Raw genomic sequence first — 22140 nt, forward strand, 5'->3', positions numbered from 1 at the left:
GAGGCAGGAGGATCATGAGTTCAAGGCCAGCTTGGGCTACACAGTGAGTTCTAGGCCAGACTGAAGTGAGACCTTGCCTCAGAAAAGGGGTTGGGGGCAATTATGACTGTCATAGGATTCCTATAGGATCAGTGAGATCATCTGTTATTTTACGTGCATCTGCATGGAACATTGTGAGGACTCAATGAATGATAGTGACCAGGGTTATTTTATTTCTTAAGCCATATACAGCCAAGTCATCAGATGGCGAATGGACAGAGTGCCACGTACAAGGAAAGGCCTTACAGACTTAGGAGCTCACAATAAATAACCACTCTAAGAGCTCCTGGAAGGCGTTAGTCAAAACCCAATTCCCGTTATGCAGGCCCGGACACCATCTCCAATAGTCTATCTCATTCCAAACAACCCAACAGACACAGTAGCTGGTCCCATGTTGTGACACAATTGAGATTTCTGTTTCAGAGTTCAAGCCAGGCTGATTTAAGCCATGTTATTCTTTGGTTCCACGGCATTTGGTTAGGCAATCTTCACATCCTTTAAGCCTCAGTTTTCTCCAGGGTCCCAGAGCAAGAGCGGAATCAGAGTGCAGCAGCAATGGTTTTGAGTGGCAGATACACTAACCTGGCCCCCTCGGAGGCTGGATGTGGGTGAGCCTGTATTGTTGACCTATTTGATTATCTGATGGGAGGCTTTGTCAGAGCCTCCTATTTGGAATACCGTAGCCAGAAGCTATGGAGTCAGGTAAGAAGCAAGCTGCAGATTAGGCAAGAGAAAATTAACCTGGAAGGTGAGTCAGATTGTAGTAACTAGAGAATAAGCACGACTGGAGAGAAGAAGGCAAAAAACATGAGCAAATAAAGATGGAAGAGAGGAAAATGAAGATTTGGAAATGAAAGGGAAAATTGGAAAGAAGTGGAGCTTTCTGATGCTGATGAAGCTAAGAATTTGAAAATGGTGATAAAGTTATAGAAAAACTGTGAGATGGTTAGAACATCTCAAAGAATTATAAGTAGAAAAGGGCCTTTGGGGGGGCACTGTGTTATTCATGTCCTATCTTTATAGTTAAAGAAGAAAGGAAAAAGTAAAATCAAAAAAGAAAATAGAGAATCCTTGTGTTTGGGTCTTTGTGTCTAGAGGATTAGATTATGATACATAAGGCCCTTTCCATAACTAATAATATATGAATTTACAAGTCAGATTTATTTATATAAGATATTCCTTATTAGGTTACGATACCTCATTGTGATCTGTATAATTTCTGTGAAAGCCACATTATTATGGATGATGCAAATGAATGTGTCTGATTTTCAAAGTTTTCAAGATCTATTAATGCCCTTTGCATTTCTAAGTAGCTTATACAGTGGGATCATGTTCTCCAAAAAGCTAACCAGCCTCTGGGATTAATGAGGAGCCTTTGGCAAAGTGGAATCTGGGCTAGAACCTGGTCTGAGAGCTTTGTGGCATTCCTTTGGGAGATTCCTCTGTCTGCTCATTGTTAAATTCTATGATATCTGTCTCTTTGGTGTCCAGGTTTTCCATTAAGTACAGCACATCAAGAGAGACCCGAGAGCCAGTTTCATTGCTGGTAGCACTAGGTTCTGAGGATGTCTGTGTTTCAAGTAAGAGAAGCGGCCCAGGGCTCATGGGATCTGGACTTAGATTCCCCAGAGAGGTGTGACTGGGCTTCTGAAACTGTGGGAGGCTCCACCTTTTTAGGAATCTCTCATCTTCCAGGTCCTCCTCAAAGTTGAACACTCTGGTTGAAGCAGGCTGGGGAGCAGGGCTCCCAGGAGTTGGTGTCCCCTCTTCTGAGGGGGACAGGAGTAATTCTACAGGGCCCTCCTGCTGCCCTGTCCTGTTTGACTCGACCCCAGTAAACTCCAAGCTGGTGATAGAGGTAGTGGAATCATGGTGATGGGCATCTGATGAGGGCCCTGAAGCTTCAGCCGCTGTGATCAACACCTCAGGCACCTGGGGCATTTTGGTGGGGGAGGCTTTCACACTGGATTGTGGGGTCACGCTCTGGAGGGTGCTTGTCCTGCTGGTCTCCCTGATTGTGGACAGTTCTCCCATGCTGGAATGCAGCTTGGGGCTGTCCTCCAGGGAACCAGATGGCTTTCGGCTATGTGAGGCTCTGGGGCCACTTCTGGAGGGCACCTGCAGCAGATCCTGGGTTGGGCTGATGGTGAAGAGCGTGGAGCTGTCGCTGGCCTGCCTCCGGAAGCTTCTCTTGGGGCTGGTGGGATGCTCATGGGTACTCAGGAACCTCTTGACTCTTCTTATCATGGAGCGCCGATGGCCGTGCTTCTGAAAATCCCACATCCACTCCTCACTGGGGAGGTCGGACTCGGACAGCCTGAAACACACAATGACAAAAAGACAGGGAAAGTAGCTTTGGGGGTTGACTCTGGTTGCAGAGTCTCACAGTTGAGAGATGAGTTTTGTATTTTTGCTTTACAGATTTTGAATTGGAGGCAAGGGGATTTAACTTGAGATAGTAGGAGTTTGCAATAGTTTAGTAGGATCCTTTTAAACTCTTAAAATTGTTGCATACCTCAGACATCTATTTATTTGGGCTATATCTATTGCTTATTACAGTTGCAATTATAACAATTTTAAAACACGAGAATGTATATCTACTTGCTCCATTAACAAGTGATGATGTCATTACATATCTGGTAGCTTCTGGAATGTTCTGTAATGCATTAGATCCCCTTTAATTGTGGGATAAACATTCCAGGACACCCAGCAGATGCCTGAAACCACAGATAATGCTAAACCATGTACAGTACTTTTCTATTTTAACTGTTAGTCACACACAGACTGTAACTTTCACGGTTTGAGTTGTGACAGCAAAACTTGTGTGGAATTCTCACAATTTCATGGTTATAAAATTCATTCTTTTTGTAGATCTTTACAACTTCAGCATTGGAGGCACTTTATAGCTTCCTTTTGACTTATCTGAATTGTCACCAATACTTCTCCTGTGCTCTGGGGAAGTTATTAAGCACAATAAAGTTGCTTGACTGTGATAGTCAATCTGAAAGCTGAGTTGTCTACTAAGTGATAAAGGGCAGACAATGTACACAGCTCAGATACACAAAGCAAAGGCATATTTCACGTTCTATGAAATAGGGAGATGGTTTGAAATTTCATTCATTATTCAGAATGGAATGCAATTCAATTGCAGTGAGTTGTTTATTCTGGAAACTTTCATTTAATATTTTTGATATAAAGGAAAAAGTTTTGGATTGTGGTGACTGTGGATCACTGAGACATTGAAAGTGAGGCAATGACTAAAAGGGATTTTTAAACACAAAAGAATGAGAATGAAAAGAGGTATTGGTTTAGTGTCACTATGAAAATAGTTTTGATCTTGAGGCGTCTCTAAATAGGCCTTTGGTTCCCTAGCTATCCCCAGACCCTACTTTGAGAATCACTGACATGGAGTCTTGAACATTAAATTATGCATATTTTATAAAGTATATATTCTTTCTCCTTTATTACAGTTAAAATGAGATCCTGTTTCTCCAGTGTCCATAACTCTCCTTCTCCCCAACAAACAATGAATCATAGCTAAATTTAAGAGTACAAATAACAGCTAACATTCATTTGATTATCTTGATATTATTATTCACACTTTACAGAGAAAGAAGCTGAGGCCCAGAGAGATTAATTAGGCTTAAGTAGCCAGTGAGAGCCAAACTCCTGGGTCAGATCTCAGAGCCTTTGATCTTTACTTCTAGGATAAAAGCCTGCCACACAGGTGTCAAGAGATGAGCTCTAGCCCAGGGCAGACTAATGGGTAAAACTAATGATTCTTTTTCCACAGGTGATTTCCGGTGAACACCCTGCATTTCTGTCTGTTTCGTGAGTTAAGAAAAGAGAACCACATTGTGATTGGGCTCCCTTGTGAGTAAGTCTCATGGATTCAGTATGGCTAAAAATTTCCTGTTGAATTTTAACATTTGAAAAATAAAACAAATAATCCTACCATATTTAATTTCCTTTAAGGCCGAAATAAAGTGAGTAACTCAGGTAGTCATAAGACCGCCTGGTGGTAAGGTCTTGCCTCAGATTACGTGGGTTGGCTCATATTTCTGAGGATTTACAGTCTTCATGGGGTTTGAAGAACTCCTTAAAGCCTTGCCTTTACACAAAAAAATGCACCAGGAATCACACACCTAGCATCGGTATTCACAAACACAGTAACAAGATGCTTCATGCCAGGTGCATTTTATGTGGCGTGCGGGGAAGAGGTGGTACAGTAAATTGGAGGTGTAACCTGAAAAGGCAAAGGGAGCAGCCAAAGAAACGTGTTTCTGTGTTTATGAATAAGAGATGAAGACTGAGAGGACTGGCTGGCTCAGTGTGCCAGACAGGGTTGCATTACAGCCTTGCGCTGTTATTCTGAAGCCCCAGCTGTGCCCTTGGCTTCCACGCAGCCTTCTGACCCGCCCTCGCGCTGTGCAAAGTCAGCTTCTGTTACTGACTCTGAAATGCAGACTCATGCTTCAGCGGCCCCAGTGACCCCGCTGGTTGGATTTCATGAGGTCAGGTCTCCAGTCACACTTCACAGGAGTCTATTTAGCTAGCGTGGACACCAGGGGAAGAACGAATGGAGTCAGTGTGGTCTGGGACTGAGGTTGAGCTGGCAGTGCTCTTTATAGGACAGGCACTTGACCTCCATTCAGGATCTTGACTATTTATTTGAATTCCTTAACTATGTCTAAAGCACACAACCTTATAAGAACGATACACTCTTCGAGGAAAAAATCTTTGTATTTTTACTTTAAAATTTTGTAGAAAAAACCCCCACGTGATTCAAAAGGAAACACTTTGCAAACTATGCAGAAGTGCGATGAATACACACATTCAATATGGTGCAGGAGGAAGCCACTAAGTCATAGGACAGAAAAGAAATGGATATGTTTAGAGAGCCAACTGCAAAAGGGTTAGTGTTTTTTGCTAACATCCTTCTGACTGACATTGAGTAGATCTATCAAGGACCCTAATGCACCTTCTACTTCATTTAGACTCATGGAATTTATTTGCTTATGCACTCAGCAAATATATTGAACATCTACCATGAACAAACTGTTGTATTAGGAACATTATTTTTAATTTAAAAGGATCAAGAGGGCATCTATCTATCTATCATCTATATCTATCAATCTATCATCTATCTATCTATCTATCTATGTATCATCTATCTATCTAAAATTAACTTTTTGAGCTGCGTTTGCCACTACATGAGAATTGGGTGGAAAGGACAGGACATTTCATGTGGAAGAAGTACCTTGAACAATGAGGCAGCAGGAATTAGAATGCTTCTCAGGAACAAGAAACGTTTGAGTTGGCATAAAGCATACAGGATAGTGTCAGGCATAGACTGCAAAGATGTTTGGGAGTGTGTTATGAAGAATCTTATCCTGTGCAGAAGGCCTGGGACTTCATCGTAGAGGCCCTGGGCAGCTGTGGCTTGTCTTGGAGGCAGTGGGCATAGGCAGGTATTACAGTTCAAGCTGGAAAGCAACACTAATGAATGCTTAGAGTAGGAAACATGATTTGAAAACTTTCCCACCTTTAGCCTGAAACTGGGTGGTCTGAAGGACATTTTATTTTTTATGCATTTCATGACGAAATGATGAGTGTCCTCCAGCTCTTTATTCCATGAAGGAGCAGTAGTAGAATGCCTCAGCATGATGGACCAAATGACCTTTCTTCCAAGCAAAGTGCTTCCAGTGGAAAATTTCACCGCTAGCACACAATGCCCACCACTTTCTTTCCTTAAAAGTCATACTTTGCAGTATGATTGTGTTCTCACTATGGAGAAAATTGTGGTTTAAGAACAAAATGATTTAAACCTTAGAGCATGCAGAATAGGATACATTAAAAAGGCTTCAATTCCTAGTTGGGTAGCTTTGGTGTACCGTTTAGGTCCTTTTATGCTTTATGTTCCTCTCTTTTTGATTTTAAAATGTATTCTTAGTATAAGGTTAGTATTCTATGACCCTAAATGTCACTTAGACAGTCCTAGCAGAAACCCTATATGACAGAACATAAGCACCCTCATTATATTACTGTACATTAGAGATGGTCAGCTGAAAAAGTGAGGTTTTATATTTTAAAACTCGTTTGGACTGAGCTGGACAGGTAATTGGAGATACAGAAAGTGTTGTACAGCCATCAGTTTCCAGAGATGCAATTGGAGAACTGTTTCTGATGTGGACAAATGATTCATTTTGAGAGCTTGCTGAGCTAGGATTGCTGCTGCTCAGGCTGACACTGGCTGTGTGACCTTGAGAGACTCCCAAAACCTTTCTGTGACAGCGCTGCTCTTGGTTAACTAGTGAAAATAATAATTTATCTGCTTTCCAGGTTGTTTGGGTACACAAAAGGGATAATACTTGCCAAAAAGCTTTGAAGAGTGGGTGATATGACAAGGACTCTATCAGTGACCGAAGAAGTTTCAGAAGTGCTTTCCAAACCATGACTGCCTTCTTGTAAGGTTGGAGGGAATGATAGTGTCTATGTAAAAATGAGGCTGCACCTTGGAGCTACCAAGGACTGCACCTTGGACTTAGGATCCATTTGCTGCTAAGAGTGGGATACTTGGGCAACAGAAAAAATGTGGAAGAAGTTGGGTTATTTGAGGGAAGGAAGACAAGGCTGACTAAATGGTCAGAGTATGGAGTCAGGATTGTCCTGACCTTACCTTGCCTCTTTTTTTTTGTCTTTTTCCTTTTTTTTGGTACCGGGGATCGAACTCACGACTGCCTGCTTGCAAGGCAGGCGCTTATGCCGCTGAGCTAAATCCCCAGCCCCTTACCTTGCCTCTTGATGCAGGTATTTTTTTGTTTCATTGCCAGAAATTACCAACCCTGTTACATACATTTATTGCTTAATGTAAATCATCAATACAAAATACAGAACACATGGGGATGAGAAAGGTTGTGCCAGATGCTGGGTTATTTTTGAAAGAGAACAGGAGGACAGGAGAAAGAGAAAGAGAAAGAGAAAGAGAGAGAGAGAGAGAGAGAGAGAGAGAGAGAGAGAGAGAGGAAGAGGAAGAGGAAGAGGAAGAGGAAGAGGAAGAGGAAGAGGAAGAGAAAGAGAAAGAGAAAGAGAAAGAGAAAGAGAAAGAGAAAGAAAGGCTATGTTGGGCCAGCCAAGCCTCCTGCTTATAGTTCAGTCTGGAAGAAAGGCAAGTCTGAATTATTTCTCCAGGGCAGACAGATGTCTAGATAGGCATTATTTTCACCTCTAATGTAAAAAAACAACAACAACAACAAAAAAACCCCCCCAAAAACCCCCCAACATTTCAAAACCTTTATGAAGCACCTACAAAACCATTAGCCTCCCTTACCCCGAGAGAGACAAGTGAGGGTGTGAGCAGCAGCAAATCCTGGGCTACTGAAGCAGGAAAACGCTCCCCCCACCTTTTGCCAGAACAAGGGTGACGTGGGTGACTGAGTGCTGAAGATGTACTGACCCTGCACACCCTAAGGGGGACAGCTGGTGTGGAAAGGCCAAGATAGCCCTGATGACTGACAGGATTTTGTGCATCCTTTTAAAGGCAAGATTTTTCCCTTTTCACTAGTGTGATTAGGTAAATACAGAGCTTCAAAAAGATTGAAAGAGAAGACTAGATGCTTGCTTTTCTTTTTCTTTCTCACCTTTAAAATGGTATTTTGCCAATTTAAACTCAAATAATAAGTCATCATTTTAAGAGAGTGGAAATGAGAAATTTACAAAAATGATATTTAATATGATCTCACATCAGATTTATTGTTTTAAAATTGCTAGTGTACTCAGTGTTGAGGGGCTACCTTGGAGGAGGCCAATTTGCTTGAGAATCTATCGGGGTGGAGATGTACAAAGCAAAATGTACTCTTCAATCCCATTAGAGGTAAATGCTGTTATTTTTAACCTTCTGCACTGCAGAATCACTGTCGAGAGTGTAGCCAAGGATTTATAAAATGGGCAAGGTAACCCTCATGCTGAGCTGGGAGGAATGGGCTGAGAGATAGGAGAAAATTCAGGGGATAAAAATTGCATCCTCCCTGCCTCTCCTCTCCTCTCTTTCTGCTAGACAGTTTTATGCCAGTGGAGCGTCCTGGGAGGTACACTTAGGCCGGAAAGCTATGCTTAGAGCTGGTGACCTTCTCACCACCTCTCTGTTGCCTGTCATAGTTTAAAACAAGGATTATGGCAGATCTGATTTAAGAAGTGGACTGTTGAACTTTTAAGGAGGCAAATCTGTCTTCAGGTTGTCACCTTGGTTATGCTGTGCTGCTCTGCAGTTTGATGCAAAAAGCCAAAAGCTAAAAGTGGAGAATCACATCAGCCTCCTCCCTTTAATACTGTAGTATTCTATAACAGTTTTGTTACAAAGGGAAATTAAGCCACATACATAAAAGGTGAAAATGAAACACCACTGGTGACCATGTACTGGCATATTAATGAATCCCTATGTTCTAAAATTATGAACTTAATGCAGTCTCTCCTTGTGAGGTTTTGTGTCCCTTTCCTATCTGTAACATTAAGGGAAAAATCAATGTCCCAAGAATATATTTTTATTGAAGTTAGTGGTTCAGAACTGGATATATTCAGAGTATATAACAGAATGCAAGAGTGTGTATTGGGCTATGTCTTTTTTGATAATGCTAAAGTATACTATATAATACTACTTGAGTATAGTTGGCTAAGAAAGAATTTCTGAAAAAAGTATCAATCTGGAAGTATATTTAACCAAATTTTAAGGTCTTTTTTTTTGGTACTGGGGATGGAACTCACAACTGCACGCTTGCAAGGCAGGTGTTTATGCCACTGAACTAAATCCTCAGCAGATTTTAAGATCTTTGCTTGTTACAATATGTATTTTCATATATTATAACTAATATCACCTACTATGCAAGCCTAAATACTTTGTGCATGTTGAATATGTATGCATATAATTATAAAAATATTTAAAATTATATTATTGACATATATATGCTTAGAAGTTTTGGAATAAGACAGGTAAGTAAAAGTCATCATTTCCAACAAAGTGATTATAGTTTCACAGTAACCAGATGAGTCTTAACTAAATCTTTTGATTCCACTCTTCTTTCTTCCCCAAAATAACCTAGGTAGAAAATAGTCTTGAAAACTAGAGATTAAAAATGTCAGCCTCAATCAGCCTATCCTAGCCTTCCCCACCTTAGAGAATAGCCACCAAGTAAGGGACTAGCAGTGACAGATAAGGCAGGGATAGGGTGCTAGGGGCTGGCATTTTTTTTATCTCTCCTGCTCAAGGCTTTATTTTCTAGCAGGGTCTTATTTTCAGGGAAAGAGAGGAAAGAGAACTCTTAGAAAATTTGAATATTTCTCCTTTTTAGTAAATGGATCTTTGCTGAGCACGTGGATCCCTTCTACAGGATTACTATAAATTTGAGAAGTTTCAACATATACTTTGAATAATGGCAGAAAAGCCCAATTTTAAAAATGCGCTTTAGATGGGACTGCAGTTTACAGTTCATGACTTGAGTGTGCTTCCAGATTAGCAGGACGGTTAGAGCAGGTGCTCATGGCACACTTGAGCCACCCGTTTCTTCAGCCGCCACGGCTGCCCTTCTCCAGAAATCCCCGGCTATCCGGGAGGCACAGTGTATCGGGACTCTTCCCGGGCCCCTAAGAAGTCATCGCTGCTTCACTGCTGGCGGTTTTGATTTTCAAGCCAAGATTAAAGAGACTGATGAAACATCAGGTCTTTAATTTCCACGTGTTCTATTTCTCAGTGTTTTAACAGTTGTCTTAGTGGGTAACCTCAAGTAAATAAAAAATTTTGAAATGGCTCATCAAGTCATAATGTGAAGACAGGTCTTGTACTTCCACCTCAAGCCAGGTGTGGAAGACTAGATCTGGATTTCTTTTTTGGATTATTTTCAGCAATGTTGAGTTATATTTAAGCATTCAAGGTTTGGTTTGGTTAAGTTGGGTTTATCAAACTAAGTAGTTATTGTTGCCACAATAAACACAGCACAAGAACTGTTTTCACTTAGGGCTGTTTCTTGTTGTGCATCTTATGGACAACTCTTCTTCTAGCTGGTTTTGAGTATTTTCTTAATCTTGGTTAATAGTGTTTTCACAGTAAACTAGTAAAAGACAGTTAAGTTAGCTATCGGAAAGTGTTCCATATTTTGAACAAGAACAAACAGAACAGATTCAACTAAAGTAATCTCCAGTATGATATTGGGCAGAGTTCAAACAGGAAAGATCTTTTTCATTGCTTATTTAATTCAGAGGATGGTTTATTAAGGGGAGGTTGATGGCCGTAGAGTAACTGTCACTATTTATTAGATGCTCGAGGCTGGTATGTTCATAGAGGCCCTTCTAATTTAGGGACTCCATTTAGATATCAAAACAACCTTTTTCATCCAATCAGTTGATTTTTACAACAAAGACTGGGAGAAAGAACTTCAGCATTGATTTGGTGGTGTCAGGTATAAAATGCAAGTTTAAAACAATAGCTTTCTAGACTCAGATTAGGCAGAAAAAGGTGGGCCCTGTTAGACTGCTTTCAATTAAGATGCGACGATGACCAGATGATGTAAAAACAGTGCTTCCTACTCCACCAGCCACCTGGGCACCACCTCCCATCTCCCCTCTATACCCAATCATTCTCCTTCCCTCTGTCCCAGATGCCGCAGGCCTCCTTGCCCCAGTCTTTTGCATCCTAGATGTCTTCTGTCATCTCTTATGATGCCATCTAGTCCTTAATTTCCTCCTGCTTAGGTGACAATGGCCTGCTAACAGGCTTTCTGATTCTACTCTTACCACTCCCATTGCAGGCCAGCTCTTTCCCTCATCATTAAAGATGAACGCTACCCTCCCAGCTCCGGGAACCCTTCCCTGATCCACCAGCCTGGATGCTCCTGTAAGACTATGAAGAGTTCTCTGTTGCTGCTAATCACATTGCATTGTAGCTTGTTTATTCATTATGTATGTGAGCCTAAGTGTTACTTAAAAATTAAAAAAATTTCCCATGCCTATATCTAGTATCTTGAAAAAAAAATTTAAATTTGTACTTAAGAGTTTAAAAAAGGGAGAAGCAACAACTTTGCTTCAGTTGTGTTTCAGTTCTGGTGAGTGCACAGAAAACAGGGCCATGCTTTGAACAAAGTTCCTTCATACTGAGAACAAAGAAATGTCCTTTCTGTGTGAATGAGAATAGTGTGCTGAATATGAAAGTCATTTCGGACTGAATTCAAGGAGAGTATGTGGATGGTACTTTTGCTCAGTGTCTGAAGGACATTTATTGTCTTGCTGTTACAATTTTCTAGTCATGGAATTGTGACTACAAATCTGAAATCTTGATAAGAAAAGATAATGAAATTTGATTTCTGAATTAAATATTCTGGGAATCTACACAGAACAAAAATAAACTGAGTAAGAAAATAAAAATTACTCACCCAGGAAAGGATTTTTATGCTCATCAAGCACAGACACATGAACTAGCCATGGATAATCAAAATATTGTGTCTCCCTGTCAGAAGTGATTAGTTTAGGAATGGATGTGTTAGTCAAGCCCAGACAGTCATAGCAAATTCAGCACTTTAATTTTACAAGCTGGGAAGAGATGCGCCTTTTCCCCAGGGTCTGCTGAGAGATGGTTCTAGGCCTGGAGCAGCTGGCTGCCTTCCTGCCCTCGGGAAGGGAGGGACTGCCTGCAAACTGCAGCACAGGGGACAAGCGCAGAACCCAGAGAGATGGGCACTCATGGGTTAGTTGGGTTACACACTGGGAGCCTCCGGATCCAGCTGAGGCCAAAGCTAGGTTTACTCTCTGGGTGTGACCTTATAAACCTCTTTGTACGTAAGCTAGTTTGGGTTTGGTTTTCTATTGCAGGTGATCAGAAACATTTTGCTAAATACAATAATCTTAATCAAAACTCATGGTCAGAAAGGGGTAACTTCCGTGACCCTCAGCTTCCCACAGCCAGAGCTCCTGTCAGTGACTTTTCATGGATTGTGAGGCAACACTTAATGGCCTTCATTCATGCAGGAAATCCAGGGCAAGCAAGCTTTTGCTTTATTGTTTCTTTGATCAGTTGGTTCTAGCAGAATCCAGCTAGACTTCTTGCAGAAATCTCCATAGACTCTGGCTTTCCCTGGGCCTCTTGCTGCCATGCCTGCAAACAGCCTGCTGTGAGTAGTACTACTCTCTCTGACAACTGGCAAGTTCTTTGCTGCAGTTTTAAAGTGACACATCTCCTGATTTTCTCTCAATTGTTTTATTTTTTGTTCCAAACTCCCAGGATTAGTTTAATATGAAAAAGAATTTAGATTATTTAATCTTTCTGTGGCATGGTTTGAAATCCACAAATAAAAGACCTGCCTCACTGGTAATAATAATGCTTTGTAGTTATATCTAGAGTTTCTATGTTTACAATTTCATTTAATCTTTCCAATACTCTCTTGGGATAGATATTGCCTGAGGTTGTTTAAATTCTTAATTCTATGTTTTCATGTTTACAAATAGAAGAAACATGTTTTAATGCTTTCTGAAGAAACTGGGCATTTAAAATATTTAGTGAATGTCTAAGTGAAAAATTTTCTTACAGTAAATGAGACTGCCATTCATCCTCCAAATACTCCCTCTTGCTTAGAATGCACTTATCTCATTGTTCTTCTCTTTGAAGCAGTTCTGGATGTCTTCTTTCGTGAGCACTTATAAGGTATGAAAATATGGTAAGTGGAGGAAAGATAGACTCATAAAAACATTATAATGTGTCCTCATCCACCTTGGGCATCACATCTGGCACTGTATGATTTCTAATTTTTCATGGTCAAGATGACCATGAAATGTAAAATGTTTAAATCAATTCAGGACACTGAGGTAGCCATGACAGCGTCACTAGTGACACTCATGAAAAACAACTTCCAGAACTGCTTCAAAAAGAGGTAAGAATGATAACTGTGTTTAAAGAGACAGCGCAAATATTTTGAGGAGGGTTAATGGCAATGTGCCCTTCTCTGTAATAAATTTTTAAAAACGTTAAGCACTGCATTTTTAAAATCACATCTTGTACTTAGGAATCTGCAAATTTTGATGATTAGAACAATTTGTAGATGAAGATAAAAGTTTCAGAGTGCCCCCCAATAACTTTAATCATTATGCAAAAACAACTAAATGAACTTTAGGACTAGAACATAAAAAGTCTAAGTAGAACCATCACAATGATTTCTTAACTCTGTCATTGGTGTTGATCTCCCTTCTTTTTACAAGTTAGACCTTTATAATTTGCATTAATCAGCAGTGCAAGTTAGGGGAAGAAAACATTTTATTATGTAAAAACAAACTCAAAAAAATAATACTAAGCCTAAACACTGAAAAGGTATTTAGATGCCATTGAAGCTCTGCTACTACATAGTAGGAGTTACCAAGGCTGAGCAGTCAAGGAACAAGAAAACGCTCTTCACAGACAAGAACTCAGGAGGGAGGGTCCTGTCTGGAAAGCCACTTGGCAGCAGAAGCAAACTGAGGAGCACCGTGGCAAATTGCCTAGCTCCTAAGCCTTTCACATCACTTTCCACAGCTCCTGAAATTCCTCTTTGTATCACTCTTGGTTTTGGATCTTGGAGGGTATTTAGCCCCAGAGCCCCTAAAGCCATAGCTTAAGAGCACCAGGAGACAGCAGGTAGAGCTTTGCTTTACAGGACGGGATGAAGCTAAATAGCCTGCAAACAGGGAATCAGGAGGCAGAATGCTGCAGAAGGTGGGGAAAGATGGTCACAGTGACAGCTGAAGGGTTCAAGCTTACTTCACTGTCTGCTTAGATCAACCTCAGGGACAATCAGTTTTTCTGCAAAAGCTGCACAAAAATTCCAAAAAAGTTTTTCCTCTTTCTACAGTTTTTCTGGAGGTTGGGAGAAAGTTTATTACTTTCTAAATTTGCCTATACTCTCTTCTTTAAGTTATTTAGAAACTGTAGAATCTGCCTTCCACATTCTTAAACTTCTTCCCATGCATGTGTTTCTCCAAAGTCAGACACATTACTTGATCTAATAAAATTATTCCAGAGCTGTGCATAAGAGACATCAGGACTTAATCCATTTCTTTAAGACTTATAGTACATATTGTTATGCTAAAACCACTGAATATGGTCTGACTTATATACTATACACAGAGAAAAAGCCCACCCCCAGAAAAAAGGTAGACAGTGATTATTTGCTAAATATTGAAGCTTCAAAATAATACTTACCCCATTTGGGTTGTTGATCCCAGAAATGAGGGTATACAGTAATCAGCAGCTGCCAGTGTATATGGTGGTCGGGCGGCAGAATCATCCCAGTAAATGTCCTTTTTCATTTTAGGTAAGCTCATGTGCATCTCATCCACAGCTAAAAGAGAGACCTAAAATCATCGTCATATTGTTAGAATAGCTCTGATGTGAATTATCCAAAAGAGAAGAATTTCCATTAGGTAGACAGGAGTTGGAGAGTGTCAGGATACAATCTAAATGCGTAATTATACCAGTAAATGTCTACAGTACATACTTGCTACAACTGGGTCTGCTGTGGAGCTGCACCTATTCACTGCTCAGGAGACCTTGACAAAGGTGCAAGTGGGGCTGGCACGCTGCCCACACCCCATGCATCAAGCCACATCCCCCCAGTGTGGGCCTGCATCTCACCTGGAGGCAGGTGAGGCCCCTTTTTCTTCTGTACTCACAGTTACAGTATTGTCTTAGTGGCTACCCTGACAGCAACCACTTAACCCCAGGACAGGAAGGCGAAGATTCTCATTATTTCAACCTGTTAATCCCATAAACACATTAATCACTTCATGTATGCCCTGGTTTCTTATGTATTTAAAAAAGCACATCATCAAGCCCATACTAGTTGAATCCACAGTGATCTTTTCTCTTGGCTTTGCCAAAGCAACACAGGAATAAATTATGAATTCTTTCAGATTCTAGTTTTGACAAAGAGTCATCAAGGCAGTATGCTTCTTCCCTTATAGACTGACAATGTGATATACAGTGAAATGTTTGACAGTCTTACCTAGAGGGAAAATTCCTCTATGCCTTGGGAAGTTCAATGGGATAGTGTTTTGGGTAAAGTGGTTATATTTCAGACCTATTTGAGAAACATTCCAGTGTGGCCCAGGCCCAGTGTGGACATCTGATTGCTATAATCTGTGTGCTGTTAGTTAGAAATTCACATCAGATTATATCTGGAGCCATTTTATGTCATATAAACCTCTCTGGGTGGCAACATAAAGCAGATAAAATAATGAGCTAAAATATTGCAGTGTCCTAGAAGGAAGAGACCAAGTAAAGCTAATGGACAAACTTAAAGACCAAATTGGCTTGCAATTCTATTTAAATTTTATGGAAACTGGGATCCAAGACATGTGAGCCTCCAAGAAGACAACAAACATGCTACAGAGGCCAACCCTCTTTCATTTGCAGCTAAAAGCTCTGATGACCTGGGCCTATAAGCCATACTTTGTTCAGATGGGAAACATCACAAATGGTTTACTGCTAATACTTGTAAAGGAAAGAAAATTTCCTCTAACCTGCAAATTTCTATCAATGCACCAGTTAGTTTCAAAGTCATCATCATCTTCTCCAAAAGGGTTGATGAGTTGCTCAGCTACCTGCAGTTGAGAATACAAAATAAATTGTCATGCTGACAGTAAGGCTAAACAGAGATTGAAGATGACTGTGGTTTTATTCTCATTTTTGTGTGGCACTTTCACAATATGAAGACTAGAGGAGAGTGTGCTGTTCTATAGGCTGATACTTATTAGCAAACGAGTCTAGATTCTTTTACCATAAATGATATTCCGATGATAAGAAAAGAATAAAGGATTCAGTGTTATCCAGTTTAGTTTTGTTGGGAAAAGTTCAGGTAGCTTCTTACCACACACATTTGTATTTTAAAATGTTTTACATATTTTCTCATATTTGGTTAATGGTAGATGATCTTACTATGTTCTTGAATCAAATAGTCTTCTTCTTTTTGTTTTTGGTACCGGGGATCGAACTCATGACCTAGCACTTGACAGGCAGGTGCTTATGCCACTGAGCAAAATCTTTAGCTTCTAAATAATCTTCTTGGTGAGAGCTTTATATGTTAACCTGTTATCCTGACATTCACCATTTTGAATAATTTTCTTTAATTTTTATTATCTCTATTTCTGTGTTTATGTGTGTGTTTGTTCACACTTGAGAGAGAGATTTTACATTCGATCTAGATGGGAAAAAAGTTTGTATAGAACAGATTTGTATAGAATAAAGATATCATTTAAATGGTTCCCAAATTATAGATTCTGAGATCATTTGGTAGAAAGTCTACCCACTTAGCTTTTAGAATTTAAGTCAAATTTCTTAAAGAAGTCATTTTCAACCTTGGCTGTAGTTAAAAGTCACTTAGGGAGCTTTAGAAAAAACTACCAAAACCCAGATACCTAGGCCCCTCCTGCAGCAGCTCTGCTGTTATCTGTGGAAGCTGAGCCATGCATGGGTTATTAGGTGAAGGTTTCAGCAGATTTTAAAGTGTATCCTGAATTGTGAGCCACTGAGAGAGATGGTACCTCTCTGCTTGTTCTAAGGAACAGCCCCAGGCAGGGCTGCGCCTCACAGCAGTAAGTCCCAGTGGGGAAACTGTGCAGAGTCCTTTATTGTGAGTTGAAAGAATTTACTTTTTTTTTTTTTTTGCCTGATATTTTGCTTAAATTAAATGGGCTACTAGTTAGGTCCTGAAAATCTTTTTGTTATATCTAAATTTTCACTTTTATGATTATGAGTACTACATATATTGTTATAGTCTATTCTCAATTATTAAAATGACACCTATATTTGTAAATTGACAATCTCACAAAGATTATGAAGCAAGTAACCTAGTAGACTGTTCAGAAAGTCAAGATGGTTCTGCCACACTTTGAAAAGATTTGTAAATATCTGAGCTGTCAAGATAGAATAGCTCTTTAAAACTGTTTACCTTTTAAAATATTTTATAATGGGAAAAGATATTAATATTTTAAAAACATACTTGAAAGGATCAATGAACTGTAACTAACTTCTTTACATGATGGCTTATCAGCTTTTTTTTTTTTTTGACTAAGCACCTTACATGGACACAGAGTAAAGAATTAAAAGTTTTACACAACTCAGAGGAGGGGGGGTAATTCGGGCCAATTGTGGTAATATTATTTTTATAAAGATAAGTATACTTTTTTCTGTAGTGGGAAATGGGAGTCATTCATCTGTCCTACTCTATGTTACTCTTGAGTAAAAATAATTAGACATTATTGTCATCTTGTAAAAAATGTTTTTGTCTTTTGTAAAGGACATGCCTTTAGTCTTTGGAGTAGAACTGAAAATGCCAGCATACTTACATTTCCCGATGAAGTTTCGAGCCAATGAAAGACAAGGCTTCTGAAACGAAAATGGTGCCTCAACCTGCAGCCAAGACAGCCCGCGGCTGTTTACAAGGCCTCATACTTAAATACTTCATTTTGCTAGTCCTTTTCACACTGTTATTAGGTTTCAGGTACTAAAGCCATGGTCTTTAATCTTTTTCGCCACTACATATGTCCCTTCTAGATGTTTACAGAAGTAATGGAAAAGTCAGGGTTCTAATATTCATACAAATGCAGCTGGGGTTGAGGTTGAGAGAGGAGTGGAGAGATGGTGGCAGTGTTGAGAAGCACAATTCTGATAACTGGATAAGCTGTTCTCAGTGCACTGGCAAACTAAATGCCACCATGAATACTGGCAGTTTTGGTGTTGATTTTCATGGTTGTTTTCCCTCTAAGTTTCAGTTCTTGTTTTGAAAATGGGATTCATTTAACACAGTGGGACAGGAGTAAGATTTCAGAGTATTGCAAGTCATTAGTGTTGTTCTAATTTGCTTACAGAATGTACTGTTTCAGACTGCGGCAATACACTTTGACTACATCTGTCATTTTAATCCTTGATGAAAAAGAAATCACATTTCTGAGGCTGCTTGTTAAATCTACCTTTGCTCACTCATGAGTGAGTTGCTAAAAACTCAGTAAGAATCGGCACAGAGAATTTGGAACACAATAGGTTACAGAGTGGGTATCAGGCAGTGAGACTGTTGGCTACCTTCAGCCAGCCTGCATAGAAGAAGAACTGCAGGAGAGTAAAGACTGGAATGTAAAGATCTAAGTCATGTCCTGCGTAGCCTTTGGTGGGATCCAAAAACTGGCGTCCAATGAGGCATGCAACGAAGAAGGTGTACACAGCAAGAGTGACAACCTAGAACAGAGAGACACTGGAATGAGTGGACAGTGCTGCTGCCCCTAGGCAGTATCAAGGTGGGCAAGCAGAAGGAAAGTATCACATGGGAGGCCTCTGATACCTGAGTGTAAACCAGCGGGATTCCAACCCAGTCATAACCGAATAAGAGGCTGCACCAAGAGCGGTATCGATTCATTTCCTGCGCCAGAAACAGGCAAAATAGGATTTATTGAAATGATGGGCTTGGTACTAACCATTGACTGGATTCATGCAATGTCTAAAATGATGAGAGAGATTTTGTAATCTAGAAAACTGGCTCCCAAGGCTACTACAAAAAAAGAAGTTCTAAAATTGACATGCAATGAGCCTCTTTGAACAGGGTGCAAGAAGGGTGAGGACATCTGAACATGCATACAATATTTTTAAAATATAAAGAGTGGGCATTATAGAAATAGTCCTTATTCTAGAGAATCCAAAATTTCCAACACATACATCAACAAAAGATGGTGATATGACGGCAGTGGTTAATATTTGAAAAGGAATTTTCTAGGTATTTTAGTAGAAAATTTTGGAGAGTGTTTATTTCTCTTTTAAAAACATGCTCACTACAGATCTTAAGAAAGAGATGTAGATAGATACACCTTAAACTTCTCCCCACAACAAATAAGGACTTTACTCATATTGATAGAAAATTTTTCTCTGCTTGGAGCAGAAGGACCAACATTTATTGATTTATTGTCTCTTTTGAATGCAATTATTATCTAAGACTGAGATGAAAAATTCACCTTAATTTGGGTGTTGTTTGAAAACCAGTTAGCCTTTTAGTCTAACCGGCAGGACACTGCACGGCACAAATATATGCAGCTCTCTTGTGCATTTTTGTTTGTTAGATGGAGTCAACTCTCTCTCTCTCTCTCTCTCTCTCTCTCTCTCTCTCTCTCTCTCTCTCTCTCTCTTTCTCTTCTCTTTTTTTAGTGCCAGGGATGAAACTCAGGGCATCACACATGCCACGCAAGTGTTCTACCATTGAGTTGCACCCTCAGTTCCAATTAGCTTCTTTGTTTAGGAACAACACTCTTGTTCACTGAGGTACCTGAAATGGTGACCTACACTTGGGATATTCCAGTTTTTGGGAAATGGCTGAGGAGCTTTCTCTTCTGTGCAGATTTTATTTTAGAATTCTGAATCCAGGGATGAAAACTATTGTGTGTAGGCATTGTGTCCCTCAGAGCTCTTGCAGCCCATGGTTAATCAATTGAGGAACACTATTTGCAGAGCCAGTCAAAGCATTCCATATAAAGCATAGCTTCCAAGCAACTACCACCAAGCAATCTGAGTTCAACCCGTGCATTTTGTGTTCTGCATGTTGTGGGTTCTGATACTAGCTTGATCTTTTTGTTACTTTGGAACCAGAATGAACAAAACAGACTATTGCTGGCCAGATCTATTATATCCAGGTCCTTTCTGGGACGTAGTTAACATCTGTTACCGATGATGTGTGATATACTTACAGTCATCAGGGACTGTAAATCAACACTGTCTCTGATTCTACCTTCATCTCGGGCTTTAGTTGCAAGATTTCCAAACCAGATGAATGGAACCCAATATTTCAGATGAGGAGATTTGTGATGGTCAAATAATTTCCTTTCATCCGCTGTCATAAAACCTTAAGGAAAATAAAAACAGCTAGATTATATAAACTCATCTTAGCACTGATATATTACCATATTTTCAGTCTACTATGGAAGCAAATGGAAGAATACTAAAGGAATAGAAAAGTTCCTGTCTCAAGCAGTTTATCCCCAGTTTCTGATTCAGTCAGATTAGAGTGAATTCAGATATCAGTATTCTTTTGAATCCAAATGTGTGATTTAATGGAACTGGATCCTGGCAGTTGCATATTTACTGAACTCTGTGGGAAATTCTGACCTACAGCAATGTTTGAAAAAAACAAAATAGTCCTAACCAATGAAGGTTTTATATTCAGTATTTAAAATAAACAGAGAAACTATTGCAAAGTCAATATTTACCAATGGAAGTCTAGTTAAGATTACACTCAGGTTATTATGCTCAGAGGAGTTCTGCTCATTGCCTGGAAAATGGTACCTCTGTGGAGGTTAAAAAAATAAAAATACAAAATCCTGGTAATTAATTCACTTTTTGCTTCTTAGTACAACTTAGATTTGTTGTATGAGGTAGACCATATGGTATTTTTTTCTTTTTTCAACAAAGACTTGCAGGATGTGGTGTGATTAAGTGTTACTTCAAGTATTAATAGAAAAATAATTTAGAGAGAAAATAGAAGATAGAGGATAAGAAACAGGTAGACTTGTGGAGATGAGAGGTAGACTTTGTGGGGGTAGATGAGTCAAATGATTCAGATGTGTTGTGTATTTGTGCCAATTTCCCAAGATGAATGCAATTATCATGTATTACAAACATATACAGATAAAAATATAGAAAAAGGAGAAGTTAACAGATGCATTCAACCTGCCTTGGCTTTATGTCTAAAAACTTGCTGCAGCTGTTCTTAAACTGGAAGTCTATTAAAAGTCATTCCATATCAATTGTCTAATAGTTACAGTCTTAGGATTTATAGTGTAATTTCCAAAAGTGATTCCACTTATGTATTGGCTGTGATCTCTGTAATTGGATCAAAGAATAACTTTGTCTCTAGTTATTTTTTATTCAGGAGCATAGATCAAACTGCTAGCAAATCCATTCTTGGTTTCTAAGTAGATAGAAAATACACAGAGTGAAGGCTTATTTACTGTAACACTAATGCAAGAGTTAGGCCTCCATGTAGGCCATCGTGCCCCACCCGCCCTGGGCACTGATGATTGAACCCAGGGCCTCATAAATGCTGGGCAAGTACTCTGTCACTGAGCTGCATCTGCATCCTCCAATGAATTTTATTTTGAGAGAGAGTCTCACTAAGTTACTCAGGCAGACCTTGAATTTATAGTCCTCCTGCCTCAGCTTCTTGTGCAGCTGAGATTATAGGTGTGTACTGCTTTGCCTGGCTAGGACATCTATTGATTGGACCAACCAGTAGATGGAAGAAAGCTGAGAAGTTTTCATCTTGAATTCATTGAAAGATTTCTAGTTGCTGTGAAATATGGATGATGGATCAGATATCAATCTATTCTCTAGGAGTATGTAGGCGAATAACTTCTGTTATTCCCTGCAGGGTCATATATTTTATCTAAAGTAACTTCATCATTGGAAATAAATTACATGGTTATTGGAAAGAAAATGCCTAGATTGTTGGCCAAATCCATTCAAAGAACATTTTTCATGAAATAGAATGTCCTCATCAGCACTTCAAGTAATAGTAACCCGAGATCAATGCTTTTTTCAGGATTGGGTCATTAAGTTAGCTTTAAGACTATGTTAATTACAGTTATTGATATACTACTGTATGATAGTGCCATCAGTTGGCTGGTGTCCCACCAACCTGTCTTCTTTGAATGTCTGTCTTGATGTTATGCTCCTTTAGGTCCTATCCATACCATGACTAGCATGGCTATTTTGTCTGGCCATTGCGTACGCCTAGAATTTTTCATGCCATCTTTTGTCTTTTTGGCTGGCTCAGCAATTTTCATATTGCTTATCCCCCAAAATATCTTCTTTACTATTTCTAATCAGAGTAAAGCATCTATATCTGTCAATTCAAATATACATTTGCATTGACTTGCAACTTGAGTTATGGTTTGGTGGAGTAGGATCTGCTACTTGAAGGCAAAATTTTATTGCCCTCAAGGCAAAGGATGAATTAATTCTATTGACAAACACATTCCGGTCATCATAGATTATGTCTTCTGCATGGTTGCCCTATTTTTTTCTTGGTTGAAGCTGAGGTAGGTGTTTTTTGCCTTTCA

At 39.6% G+C, this 22140-nt stretch overlaps 1 protein-coding gene across 6 annotated transcripts in view; it reads right to left on the reverse strand.

The window, feature by feature from the left end:
- Window positions 1–189: 189 nt before the first annotated feature.
- Window positions 190–22140, reverse strand: part of Best3 (bestrophin 3) — a 35572-nt gene continuing 13621 nt past the window's right edge. For all 6 annotated transcript variants that reach the window (XM_013159540.2, XM_003475926.3, XM_013159541.2 and 3 more), the window contains 6 exons: window positions 19771–19925; window positions 18381–18458; window positions 18125–18277; window positions 15568–15648; window positions 14249–14400; window positions 190–2356 (listed from right to left, as the gene is read on the reverse strand). In XM_013159540.2, coding sequence (XP_013014994.2) covers window positions 1435–2356; window positions 14249–14400; window positions 15568–15648; window positions 18125–18277; window positions 18381–18458; window positions 19771–19925 — 1541 coding nt within the window. In that variant the 3' untranslated portion in view covers window positions 190–1434. The remainder of the gene's footprint in view (window positions 2357–14248; window positions 14401–15567; window positions 15649–18124; window positions 18278–18380; window positions 18459–19770; window positions 19926–22140) is intronic.

This window comes from Cavia porcellus, unplaced genomic scaffold (genome assembly GCF_034190915.1).
Source record: "Cavia porcellus strain 051 isolate PalLab524CR breed Dunkin Hartley unplaced genomic scaffold, mCavPor4.1 scaffold_8, whole genome shotgun sequence".
Classification (NCBI taxonomy): domain Eukaryota; kingdom Metazoa; phylum Chordata; class Mammalia; order Rodentia; family Caviidae; genus Cavia; species Cavia porcellus.